This window comes from Aquarana catesbeiana, linkage group LG01, assembly GCF_042186555.1.
Source record: "Aquarana catesbeiana isolate 2022-GZ linkage group LG01, ASM4218655v1, whole genome shotgun sequence".
Classification (NCBI taxonomy): Eukaryota; Metazoa; Chordata; class Amphibia; order Anura; family Ranidae; genus Aquarana; species Aquarana catesbeiana.
In genome coordinates this window covers 626,020,395-626,033,410 of record NC_133324.1, presented here as the reverse complement: position 1 = coordinate 626,033,410, position 13,016 = coordinate 626,020,395, and the positions used below count along the sequence as shown (strand labels likewise).

Below are 13,016 nucleotides of genomic sequence, written 5' to 3'. Positions count from 1 at the left end.
AGCTTCCTATGATGGTGTGGCAACCATACTGCACTGCTCCTGTACTCAGAACGGAGATGCTACTTTCTAGTAGAATGTGTTTTCAAGTAGGCTGTGTCTGCTTGAGCTGCAGTGGAACGGAATTTTTTATGGGGGGCATAGAAGCGGACAGTCAGCAGCATTGTCACTGCTGATTTACAAGCCTGTAAGCCAGGACTCGACAAATCCCATGTCGCCATGGCGAGTGGAAATTGCATCCTGGTGCCTGGGCTTATACTGCAGCATCTGTCTGGATTCTCCCCATGTGGCCCCCTCTCTGCCGGTACACGGACTAAGAGGTCAGGCTGCCCAGTAATTGAGGCCGCGACTTTGCCACCTGCTGGAGCAGGATACACGCTCCTTTGTGGGAACTGTTGTCCTCAATTGGACGGGGCTGTGATGAGCACGGCTGAGGGCTTCCCTTGCTTGCTCTCACTGCCCGCCCGCCCACCTCCGACATCCCCTTCCCATGTTGACAGCTGGGATTGCAGTTGCAGGCTTGATCTTTAGCCCTTTGCTTACTGCTGGTGAGTGGACGGGGAGTGCATATCAGTGCCGCCTATCAGTGCAGCCTCATCTGTGCCCATCAGTGCAGCCTCATCTGTGCCCATCAGTGCAGCCTCATCAGTGCCACCTCATCTGTGCCCATCCGTGCCACCTCACCTGTGCCCATTAGTGCCACCTATCAGTGCAGCCTATTGGTGCCCATCAGTGCAGCCTCATCAGTGCCACCTCACCTGTGCCCATCAGTTCCACCTATCAGTACAGCCTATCGGTGCCCATCAGTGCAGCCCATCAGTGCCAACTCATCAGTGCCCATCAGTGCATCCTATCAATGCTGCATATCAGTGCCACCTTATCAGTGCACATTAGTGAACGAGAACAATTATTTATTTGCAAAATTTTATAAAAAATGGAATAAATTTTTTTTTTTTTTTTCCGGTCTTTTTTTGTTTGGCACCAGGCGTGAGCAACTCCTATTGCCCGACACCCCGGACATGCAGTTCTGGGCACCGGGCAGCTGATTTAAAATACCGGCTCCTAACTTTTTTAGCTGGCTCCTAGATTTAAAGCAAATTTGTCAAGCCCTGCTGTAAGCACCTGGCCACACTGGATTTGGCACTAGTTTAGAGTGTCATACAGGAGCTTTTAGTTGTACGAGGATAGCAGCATCATGCAAATTGCATGTTTTTAGATCAAATGGTACCTATGGGATTCTTGTCTATGTTGTACAATACTGTATTATATAATACAGATGCTGCATAAATATTAGCTCATAAAGAAAATTGAAATAATAAAGCTAAAATGTAATGTTTGCTCCAGTGGTTTCCAAGTGGTCCGACCACACACACACACACACACACTGTGCTTAAAAATAATAAAGCTCTAACTTAATGTTTGATTTTATATTACCAAAATAAGGGGTTTGTGGAAATTATGCAAAATATATTTATTTCACACTGGGTGGTGTCATATTAAAGGCCAATTAAAATCATGTTTTTTTTTTTTTTATTACTGTAATGCAGTAAAGCTGCATAAGAAATGTTTTTTTTTTTTTTTTATTTGTATGTGGTGTTTTAATTATGTGTTAGTGCTTAGAAGTGTATTAAGCTGCATTGTGCTGGCAGCATGCTGGAGATCCGGAATGCTTCTTTCACACAGAGGGCAGGGGTCTGATACGCCTCCTTCACAATGCTCCAATCAGAGCACTGCTCAAGGAGTGTGTGTGTTGTTGATTAGAGCACTGTGCATGGGGCGTGTCGGATGGCTGGAGACCCGGACCATTGTCGTCTGTGTGAGAGAAGCAGTTTGGATCTCCAGCATGCTGCCAGCACAAGGCATTTTAACAAAAAACTGCCATATTCTTTGCTTGATATTCAGCCTTACTGCATAACAATACATAAAAGCAAAGACTATCTGGGAAGAAAGCAAATAATAGAAATGTATTGCTAGTGTTTACATACACTTTAAAGCATAGACCGATCATGTCTTAGCTGTCAGAAAAAAAGGGGCGGTAAGCTGAAGGTATGCTCTGGAGAGCTCTGAGAGCTGATTGGAGGGAAGAGACACACCCCCCTTCACACAGCACACAGGGTCAGAGCTAAGGCTGTCAATCAGCTGGAGGTCCCTCCCCTGTCACCATTTTTCTCTTGGTGTCAGGAAATCTTGTCAGAAGTGATTCATGCTGATAACGGAGTAATGAGACAGCGGACAGAAATGACACTTCGTACTCTAGGCTGCGACAAGCGACACACTATAGATGGATATGCCTTGCCCATATTTCATGTCTGAGGTTTACAACCACTTTAATACATTGAAGAGGAAATATGTCAAACATGCTGCAATCTCTTTTTATATATAGATTTATAGGAATGAATTACATGGGGAAGGATAATATCTCTGAGATGTTCTCAGAACAGGACCAAATGCTGCCCTCTGCACAGTGCTATGTTCTATAAAGAGAAACACATCTATTACCAGTTCATCGAATAATAACAGTGTTTTGTGTGTTCACAAAGCTGAAAATATTCAGGAATTAGTGTGCCAAAATGCAGAGCTTAATACTAGATTGTCAGAGTAGGAGAGCTGCTAAATTCTAGCTATTCTGGTGTTGTGTTGCTTCATGCCCACATCTAGTTGCCAGGTTTCTGAATCACCATGATCTTTAGCTTCTGAGGAAAGCAACACAGAGTTTTATGTATTTACTGAGAAATGTAGTGCTGCAAGTGCTTATTTTTTGGCGATATTTATAGGGCAACTGAGCAACAAAATTGGGGGTTGATTTACTAAAGGCAAATAGACTGTGCACTTTGCAAAGTGCAGTTGCCCTCTGCAAGCGCTGTTGCTCCAGAGCTTAGTAAATGAGGTAAGGTTTCACTTTGCACCCAATCACGTGCAAGAAAAAATAAAAAAAAACTGCATTTTTGCTCATACATGATTGGATGATGGAAGTCAGCACAGCTTCTGCCCATTTACTAAGCTCTGGTGTTCTGAGATAGATTTACCACTGTAGATGAGACAGAAAAAGTCAGGTCAGGGACAGATTTTACAGTATGTTGTTGCAGTTGTACTTAGTAGTAGCAGAGGGAAGAATTTATTAATCCAGATGTAATCTTGATAGTAAATCTGTTTTATAATCGAGGCTTGGAAAGAGATATAGATATAGACATCACATTGCTCCTTATCCCATTCCTGCCCAGCCCCAGCTATCACCAGCTTTACCCCATGTTTCTTTACCAGGGTCTTTACGTTGGGCGGCAGGATCAACTGCCCAGTCATGTGACCACTGTGACTGGCATTACTGAAGGCCTGGAGCAGGAGTTGGCACACTCACCGCAGAAGCCTTGATCATCCAATGGACACATTTGTGCAGTGTATTCATGTTAAAGCCCTGTTTGTTGTTGCATATATGTGTTAAGTGGGTGGCATGAGGCTAAGTGCCGGTTCACACTACAGCAACTTGGGATCCGACTTGTCAGACCTCAAGTTGCCCCAAGTCACTGGACATAAGAAATTCCATTGAAGTGAATGAGAGCCACCTTAATGTACACTACTGAAGTTGCTCCAACTTCAGAAAAGGTTCCTGTACTACTTCAAGGTGACTTCTAGGCAACTTGTACCCATAGATTTCAATATATTTCAATGGAAGTTGCCTCCAAGTTGGATCTCCATCTATATTGAAGCGACTTTACAGGAAAAAGAAAATAATTTACACAGGTACTTCCCACGTTTGCCCAGGCAAACCCCTCCCTCCCACAGAGCTGATTATTCTGTGATTGGCCACAGCCAAAGTCTCCTGTCCTGGAGGCAACTTTAAGTCGTGTTGTAAGTTGCGCAAAGTCGCGCTGAAGACACCTCCAAATTGCCTTGCAAAGCCGCACTGTAAGTTGGGTTGCCCCTGTGTGAACCGAGCCTAAAGCTAAATTCCAGATGTGGCCAATTTTACATAGTGCCATTGGTCAAGCTTTGACCAATGTAGCTATCTATGATTGTGCCATACCTGACTGATCTCCGTGGAAGCTGAAAATCACTGTAGTAGGCTGTGCTACTACAGCAATTGCCACTGGCTTTTAGGTCCTGTGCTGAACGCCTGCCTTGCTGCTTAGGCCCTCTATACACAGAGTGAATTTCTTTCCACAGGTTACAGGAAAGAAATGTTCTCGAATCCCCCATCAACACAGACAGTGTTGATGCGGGAATCCCTCCTGCCGGGCTGTTGTCTTCTCAGGGCGGGGGAAGCCGTCTCTGCTGGGAGAAGACAGTGATTATATTTGGTGGCTATACCTGCCACCAGCGATAATCGCAGGTAAAACCCGGCACGGTGGTTGTACCCAAGTTGATTGATCGATCAACCTGGTATATTCAGCCTGCCCATACACGGTTTGAATCTCGGCTGATTCCTGCTGAACCAGATCAGATTCGAACCGTGTATGGCCTTCCTAAGTGAACACAGATAATCGCTTGCTTGGCTCTGACACCATTTATAGAATACTTTACATTTTCTGAATAAATGCAAAGCATTCTCTGATTGGGTGAGGTGGAGACTGTGATGTCACAACCCCACCTCTCCACAACAACCAATCAGAGAACACATTGCATTCATTGAGAAAAATGCAAGGTGTTCTCTGAGTGGTGACCCAGAAGCCAGCTTCAAAGAGGATCAGCCAGGTATGGCCAAGCTGGACCAATGTAATTATGCAAAAATAGCCATACCTGGAATTCACCTTTACACTCAGTGATGATTGAGGCAAATTATAGTAAATGTTTTCATGTAAACAGGTGTGGTTTGGCATATGGTGGAGGATCACAGTGGTGAGGTGGATCACCGCCTGAGAATCTACACCTGTTTTGTGGTGTTGTTGCACTTCACGGCAATGTTCTTCTAATGCCCCGTACACACGGTCGGACATTGATCGGACATTCCGCCAACAAAATCCATGGATTTTTTCCGACGGATGTTGGCTCAAACTTGTCTTGCATACACACGGTCACACAAAGTTGTCGGAAAATCCGATCGTTCTAAACGCAGTGACGTAAAACACGTACGTCGGGACTATAAACGGGGCAGCAGCCAATAGCTCTTAATTTATTCTGAGCATGCGTGGCACTATGTGCGTCGGATTTGTGTACACACGATCGGAATTTCCGACAACGGATTTTGTTGTCGGAAAATTTTGTAGCAAGCTCTCAAACTTTGTGTGTCAGAAATTCCGATGGAAAATGTGTGATGGAGCCTACACGCAGTCGGAATTTCCGACAACAAGGTCCTATCACACATTTTCCATCGGAAAATCCGACCGTGTGTACAGGGCATAAGACTTTTAACATCACATATTGGATGGTAAACTTATATTGTGAACTCATTTTTTTAAGACTATGCACTGAAATTCATGTCATGCAGATCATTTTTGTGTGATTTTAGTTTTTTTATGAGTTTTTTTTTTTTAATTTGTTTGTTGGATGTTATATGTCAACATTTAGAAAGTGCTGCCCATTTCTTATTTTTTTTACATTTGTTTCAGTAATCTTATATCTATTGGGGTGCTAGCGGCAACACATTAAACCCTGTGAATAGAAAATTCCAGATAATTTTTTTATTATAATACCATAAAAGTACAGGATGGGTACAAGAGGGAGATGAGAATGAATGAGGTTGGCGCGTTTCACCCGATTTATGTGCATTGTCAAAACCACAAATCTGCAAACACAATACACTCTATTATATAAGGTTGATCACGTGATAGTCCAGGTGTATGTAATGAAGTGATTTCAAAAATCGTTCTAAAAAGACTTCTCTCATTTAAACTAATGACAATGTAAAATCATATAATTAAAACAGAATCCAAACAACAACAAGAAAAACAAGAAAAGTTCAATACAGAAATAGCATCTTAGCCACCTTATTAACTGAGTGTGACCACAGATGTTAACAGGTAGAGGATGAACAAGGACAAACTAATAACTGTCACTAAGTAGCCAATGTACTTTTAAGGATGTCCAAAACTAAACTTGATAAATTTGCCCCAGCCACTTCTCCCAGATTTTTGGGGGATGCAAAGGGAGAGGCCCACTCAAACACATTTGGTAGGATTAAGATACCAACACCTTTCAGATCCACAGCCAATTGTGCCTGCCTCCTCCCAAGCTTAGTGCACCAGTGAGTACTGAAGGAGCAGAGCTGTAAGCAGTGACTGACAATCAATGTTCTCCTCTGTGAGCTCAGCGGTTATGTGATCGCTCAGTTCTCAGTCTTAAAGCGGGCGGGGGGGGATACATCTGCAGTATCACACTGATACAGCATTACAGCATGGAGGTGAGTATGTAAGTTTGTTTAAAGTTACTCCTTTAATCAAACAAAAATTAGCCATTCTGCACTAATCCATTCAACTTTAAGATCGATTGGTCACCTTGAATTGATCTCTAAAGTGGTTCTAAAGGCTGAAGTTTTTTTTTTTACCTAATGCATTCTCTACATTAAAGAGGAGTTCCACCCAGGGGATCCATTAAAAAAAAAAAAAAAATTAAAAGTCAGCAGCTACAAATACTGCAGCTGCTGACTTTTAATTCGACACGTCAATAAATTTGTTTCGTTTCGTTCCGTTCCATTTCGTATTAGAATTAATTCGTATTTTGTCATTCGTGTCCGAAATTTCGTACGAAATACAAATTTTTGTTAGGTTCATTAACTTTTCTTAACAATTACGAATGTTCGTTATGATGAATTTATCATTATGAGGGGCTCCCACCATCCCTGTGCTGTGCTGACTTCCTGGGTTTTTAACTTTTAGGTTCATTAACATTTTGTAACAATTACGAATGTTCGTTAGGAATTTGGATCCGAAATTCGTAATCGAAATTTCGTATTTCGTAAAAAAATTCGGAAGCATAGCAATTCGTATTTCGGATCCTCCCAAATGTACGAATTTACGGAAATTCGTACGAATTTTCGGTTCGTACAAAACTAATCGCACATGTCTAGAAGTGATGTCACCAGCCCAGGCAAAGGAAGAGGCAGACTACGAGGGACCCCCTAGCAACAGGCATTTAGAGGTAAGTAAAAAAAAAAAAAAATATCCAAATGTTTTTTTGTTTTTAGACTTTTTCAGGTATTTTTGTTTTTTGCTTGGAACCCCACTTTAAGGTAAAAAAAAACCTTAGTGCAGCAACCCCCTCCGCCCATATATTTGCCTGAGCCTGATCTTGATCCAGCGGCGTGCATGAGAGCAGCAACTCTACCCCTCCTTGTGGGCGAGGCCGAGCCGGGCTCTGTGTGTCTATGGACACACAGAGTCGGCTCTAGAGCGAGCCTGCGTGAGTACCCCCATAGCAAGCACCTTGTTATGGTGAGCACTCAGTGGGGGGGGGTGAAGGGGCCAGGAGCGCCAGCAGGAGACCCGGAGAGAGGAGGATCGGGGTTGCTCTGTGCAAAACCATTACACAGAGTAGGTAAGTATAATATGTTTGTCATTTTAAAACAATAAACATGGGTTTAGAATCACTTTAAGTGTCTCACCATTTTTTTTTACATTTATTTATACAAGAACAGATGAACAGAGGTAAAATGTGTGTATTTATCTTAACCATTTGAGTCCTAGTCTGTGTATACCCCCCTCATTACTAGGCCATCTTTTTTGTTTTCAGTGCTGTGATAGTTTGACTGGCAATAGTGTACACAAATGAATTTTAAATAATTTTTTTGAGACATATAGAGCTATCGTTTTGTAGTATTTATTAACAACTGGAATTTTTAATTTTAACTATATGAAAGAAAGAAAGAAAGAAAGAAAGAAAGAAAGAAAGAAAGAAAAAGTTTTGAAAAAAAAGCCTATTGTATGCCTAAGACCTCTTTCACACTGGGGCGGTTTGCAGGCGTTATTGCGCTAAAAATAGCACCTGCAAACCGACCCAAAACAGCCGCTGCTGTTTGTTCAGTGTGAAAGCCCGAGGGCCCGAGCGCATCAGCGGTGCACCGACAGGAGAAGAAAAAAACTACTGCCAGCCGCATCTTTGGAGCGGTGTATTCACCGCTCCTAAACCGCTCCTGCCCATTGAAATCATTGGGACAGCGCGGCTATACCGCGGCTATAGCCGCGCTATACGAGCGGTTTTAACCCTTTTTCGGCCGCCAGCGGGGGGTTAAAACCGCATCGCTAGCGGCCGAATACTGCGGTAAAGCAGCGCTATAAATAGCACTGTTTTACCGCCGACGCCCCCTACCGCCCCAGTGTGAAAGCAGCCTTAAGCTCATTTGGCTGTACTTCTCCTGTGGATCACAGGAGTACAGTTCTTTCAGCAGACAGCATGCTGAATTCCACTGTCTGCTGACATCATAGAGCTGGTCCAGGCTGGGACAAGATCGCGACAATGGAGTCGGGATCCGCCCACATGCCTGGAACGACACCCGGCTCAGCCTCTCAGCGAGCAGAGGACTTCTCACTTACAGGGGAGCTGTGAGAACCAAGCGATCTGCGGTGTTAGCTTGCTCGGTTCTCAGTCTTCGAGCCGGAGGGGGACCAATGCTGCACCCACCTAGGTAAGTATGATTCAAAAAAAAATTCCCCACACATCTCTTTTAAGGCCCTAAAATTTCCCCAAAATTGTTTCATCTAGGACACAGCATATACAGTATAGCAGTCAGACTGCAGGGTTCAGTACTATGTAATGCACAGAACAGTTCATTCTTAGGCCACATTACCACATGTGTTTTGGCCCAACGACGTGTACATGTAAGAACCCCAGTGATTATCTGCGAGAGGCGTTGCAGACTGCATCTTACACTGAAACAATATGAAAAAAATATACAGTATATTAACATTTTTTTTTTTTTTTACAAAAACGAAAAAGGACACAGCAGTGGCCATATCCATATGTTGCAGTAAAGCAGGGTTCACATATTCTAAAAACATGATTCTTATTGTTACACAACTGCTTCACATGAAAGTTTAAAGCTTTCACTAGGGCTGCCTCCCACAGCTAATTGCTGGTATCCCCCTCTGGGGTTCTCGCAGGTACATGCCGTCGGACCATGTCTTGAATCCTTATGGCCCGTACACACGATCCAAAAATTGGACGACAGATCATCCGTTTTTTGGGTTTTTTTGCATGCTAGTCGCATATCAAAGAGTTTACTCTTGGAGAGTTTACTAAAGATACAAAAATTCTCATACAACAGAATAAAAAATCGGAAGTGATGTCATGTGTTGTAGTGTTTTTGGATGACAACTGTCCTGATTAAACGAAAATCGTACGTTCTGGTATCATACAAGAAAAGTTTTCGTGCTTGTCCCATCGGATAATATCGGATGAACTGTCGTGATCGGCTCTCAAAAGATCTCTACTAACGATCCAATTTATCGTACGATCGCGTAGAAAGCGGTATTCTTCGTCCAATTTTCGGATCGTGTGTACGGGCCATTAGGGTTTAAATACAATTAAAGGCATAATGTTCCTCTGGTTTGTACCTTGAATTATATCCGAAACATTTTGATCACCTAAAGCTACAGATTCTTTTTCATGTTTTGCAGTATATGTATCCTGTTTAGTTGCTATGCCCTTAAGGAGCCAGCATTGTATATAGAAATATGCTGTACACTTACATGTTGAAAGGTTTTTTTTTGTTTTTTTTTATTTACATAATGTTATGCTCATATTCTGTAGATCTTTATTATACATTACTTTTTTTTCACTTCAGTTTTGTCACCAGTGGTAACATAAAACACAAACTTACTCTTGGCCTTTTTTGTGTTAATATCATATGCAGTGGCAATCGCTCTTCAAAGACCTTCAAACCAAAGAAGAGTATTCCTGAAGGCTCCCACCAGTATGAGCTGCTCAAACATGCAGAAGCCACTCTGGGGAGTGGTAACCTCCGCATGGCTGTCATGTTACCAGAAGGGGAGGACCTCAATGAATGGGTGGCTGTAAATAGTAAGTGCTAATATATTCTAAAATCGAAATCCGTTTTTTTTTTTTTTTTCCTAGAATATTTTTGCTTCTGTGTCTCTATAAAATGTACAGGAGCTGTATTTGAACACAGCACCTATATTAAAGCCTAACTCCAAAAAAAATTAGATCAAATTATGTTGGGTTTAGCAGTTGGAGTGTTAGAAGACTTGTGACCTAATGATTCAGTTGCAAAATTCAAATTACATGAGCTGCATTTTAATTCACTAATCCACAAATAAACAACTACTGTAGGAAAAAAAAGTATGAATTGGCCTTTAAAGGTTATCTCCATTCAAACAGCATAATATTTGAGGGAAATACTATGTTTGTGCATATGTATAACATATATACTTTAATGGTATTCACACCGTATGCAGGTTTATTGTTTCACCTTCCAATTAAGGTGCAATGCCAGTATAGTGATCCAGGCATACCTACCAGAAAGTACAACCAGGCCCTGGACCCCTCCACATGCTACACTACTGTTAAGTGATGCAGCCTGGTCCAGGAACCACCAAAGCCTGTAATTGGACACCGAAGGAGTGCAAGCTGATGACGTCAGCCATGTGCTCTCTTCTTAGGCGTGCGCATGGGGTGTTCAGGCTGTGCCTGGGCACACCCTAAGTTACCCAGTATGGCACAGATTTTCCCCACTGCCCAGGCCCCCTGCAGCACTGCTGGCTTCCCTCCTCAGCGGAGGTTGTAGAGAGAGAGGGACTTGGGGCATCTTTGTCCTCAGTCTTAAATGTGAGACATCTGGAGTCTGTTTAAACTCTTAAAATGTCACCAAAACCAACCCCCCCCCCAACAGGGTTGAACTGTTAAAGAAATAACTAAAAATTAAATAATAAAAAACAACTGACACCATATTCTGCCCTACTGACATCAGTCTCTGCCCTACTGATACCGTCCTCTGCCGGTGAAGTCCACTGCTCTGCTGACTGACGTCATCCAATGTTCTATTGACACTAACCTCTGTCCTACTGATTCATCCACTGCTTTACTGGCTGACACCATGCACTGTCCTACTGACACCGACCTCTGCCCTACTGACATGTCGCACACCTATGCGCTCTTCTCCTATAAGTATGTTCCTTCTAAGCAGTCCCAGGACAAGGGCATACAGTGCCTGGGGCCAAGGCAAACATTACAAACTGCAAAATGAGGCTTGGCGACAAAGGGAATATACAGCATGGCAGACAGAACAAGGGAGCGCAGAATAGGTTGTGTACAATATAGGATACAGAATGAGGCTTAGCAGCATAGGGAATGTACTTTTCATGTTGAATGAGGTGGGTGGAATAGTAAATGTACAGCATTGCATACGGAATAAGATGTTGCAGAATAGTGACTGTACAACATATATCTATGGAATGAGGGGGTGCTGAATAGGGAATGTACAGCATTACATATGGAATGAGGGAGTGCAGAATAGGGAATTTGTATCATTGCATATGGAATGAGAGGTGCATAATAGCTCATATACAGCGCAGCATACAAAATGATATATAATAGGAATTACATATGGAATGAGAGGATGCACAATAGGTAATGTACAGCACTGGCATATGGATTTAGGGGGTGTTAAAGCGAGAACATACATCATGGCATAGGAAATAAGGCATCACGAGGAAGGGAACGACATTCAGAGTTGGACAGTGAAGAACAGTTATAAATCACCTTAAAAATGGCCTGCTTCTGAGGCTGCTCACCTCTAGATCTCTACCAGTGAGTTGAGGAGGGGACATAGGTCAGGACCCCAGTGATGAAAAATGTTGGGTGGAAGATCTCCTGCACTGCCAGTGACACTGGGCCACTCAACCCCATCTCCAGACCTCCATCAGTGCAGGACCCACACAGGATTTGACAGCTCACCCCCTGTCATGAGTAAACACATTAGCCAGCAGAGGAAGACATACATTGCTTTCTCTGCCAGACTTTGCAATACATGTCATCAGTCAGAGCTACAGAGAAAGTGAGTAGAGGAAGACTTCCCCTGTCAGCTTCTGAGTTTACTAAGGAACGTGGAAATTGGGTGAAATGTCAAATCCTGTGCAGGTTCCATGATAAGGAGGGCCTGGATATGTGGATCATAGCAAGTGAAATAGGGGTATTGCTCGTAGTAACTAAATAAGTGTCAGTGTTGCCAACCCTCTGAAATGAAATTTATTGGCAGGATGCCAAAATTTACAAACGACACAAATTTTTTACTGGCAAAAATCCTGCCATTTACTGGCAGAGCCATATTTTTTACTGCCAGTGAAAAAGAAGTACCTAAAATGACCGTTTTCACTGCTAAACATATAAACATATAGCTAGTGCTATTAGCAATGTGTTTAAGTTAAACAAAAGTCAAAAAACAACTTTCTCTATTTACATGAAGGTAAGGTTACTATAACCCAGCCAGCACAGAGTTCCCCCTTACATCAGAGTCTGCAGGATCCCCCCTTACAGTGAAATGGAACGCTTATGTAAAGGGGAACGCTGCAGATCATGATCTAAGGGGGAACTCTGATGTGGGGGGGGGGGGCTCTGGTGACTAGAGACCACCTTCCACAGCGTGAATACACTAAGGTATAAGGGGTGTTACTAATATGGGGGGGACCTTTATATCAGTGCCCTTTTACGTCTGATTTCTCTTGTGACCTCCATCCCGACGGTGTTCTCACTCTTGACTCCTCTCCAAACTCCCCCTCAGAGACTGCAGACATGATACAAGAGATGGACAGAAGCTGCAGAGATGGTACAGGAATGGGAGGACAGAAGCTGCAGACATGGTAGGATGAGGATGATGCCCCTTAGCTGATCTCTACATATCACAGAACATCACAGGAAGTGAGGGTAATCCCCTATAAGGCAGGTGTCCCCAATGGGAGATTTGCCCTCACTTCCTGTTCTGGTGACAATTGGGAATTTTTGGGTTTCCATAAAAAAGGAACGTGATCTCCCCCAACACAGAACTAGAAGGGGGGGGGTGATCACAGCACACAGGTGTATACCATCCCCCCATATTAACTATATATCACACACATGTGTATACCATCCCCCCCCCC

At 43.1% G+C, this 13,016-nt stretch overlaps 1 protein-coding gene across 1 annotated transcript in view; it reads left to right on the top strand.

The window, feature by feature from the left end:
- The window catches only part of MOB1B (MOB kinase activator 1B), a 136,386-nt gene that overhangs the window by 66,110 nt on the left and 57,260 nt on the right, over nt 1-13,016 (top strand). Inside the window, exon 2 of the mRNA XM_073600665.1 lies at nt 9,779-9,945. Within this exon, the coding sequence (XP_073456766.1) occupies nt 9,779-9,945 (167 nt within the window). The remainder of the gene's footprint in view (nt 1-9,778; nt 9,946-13,016) is intronic.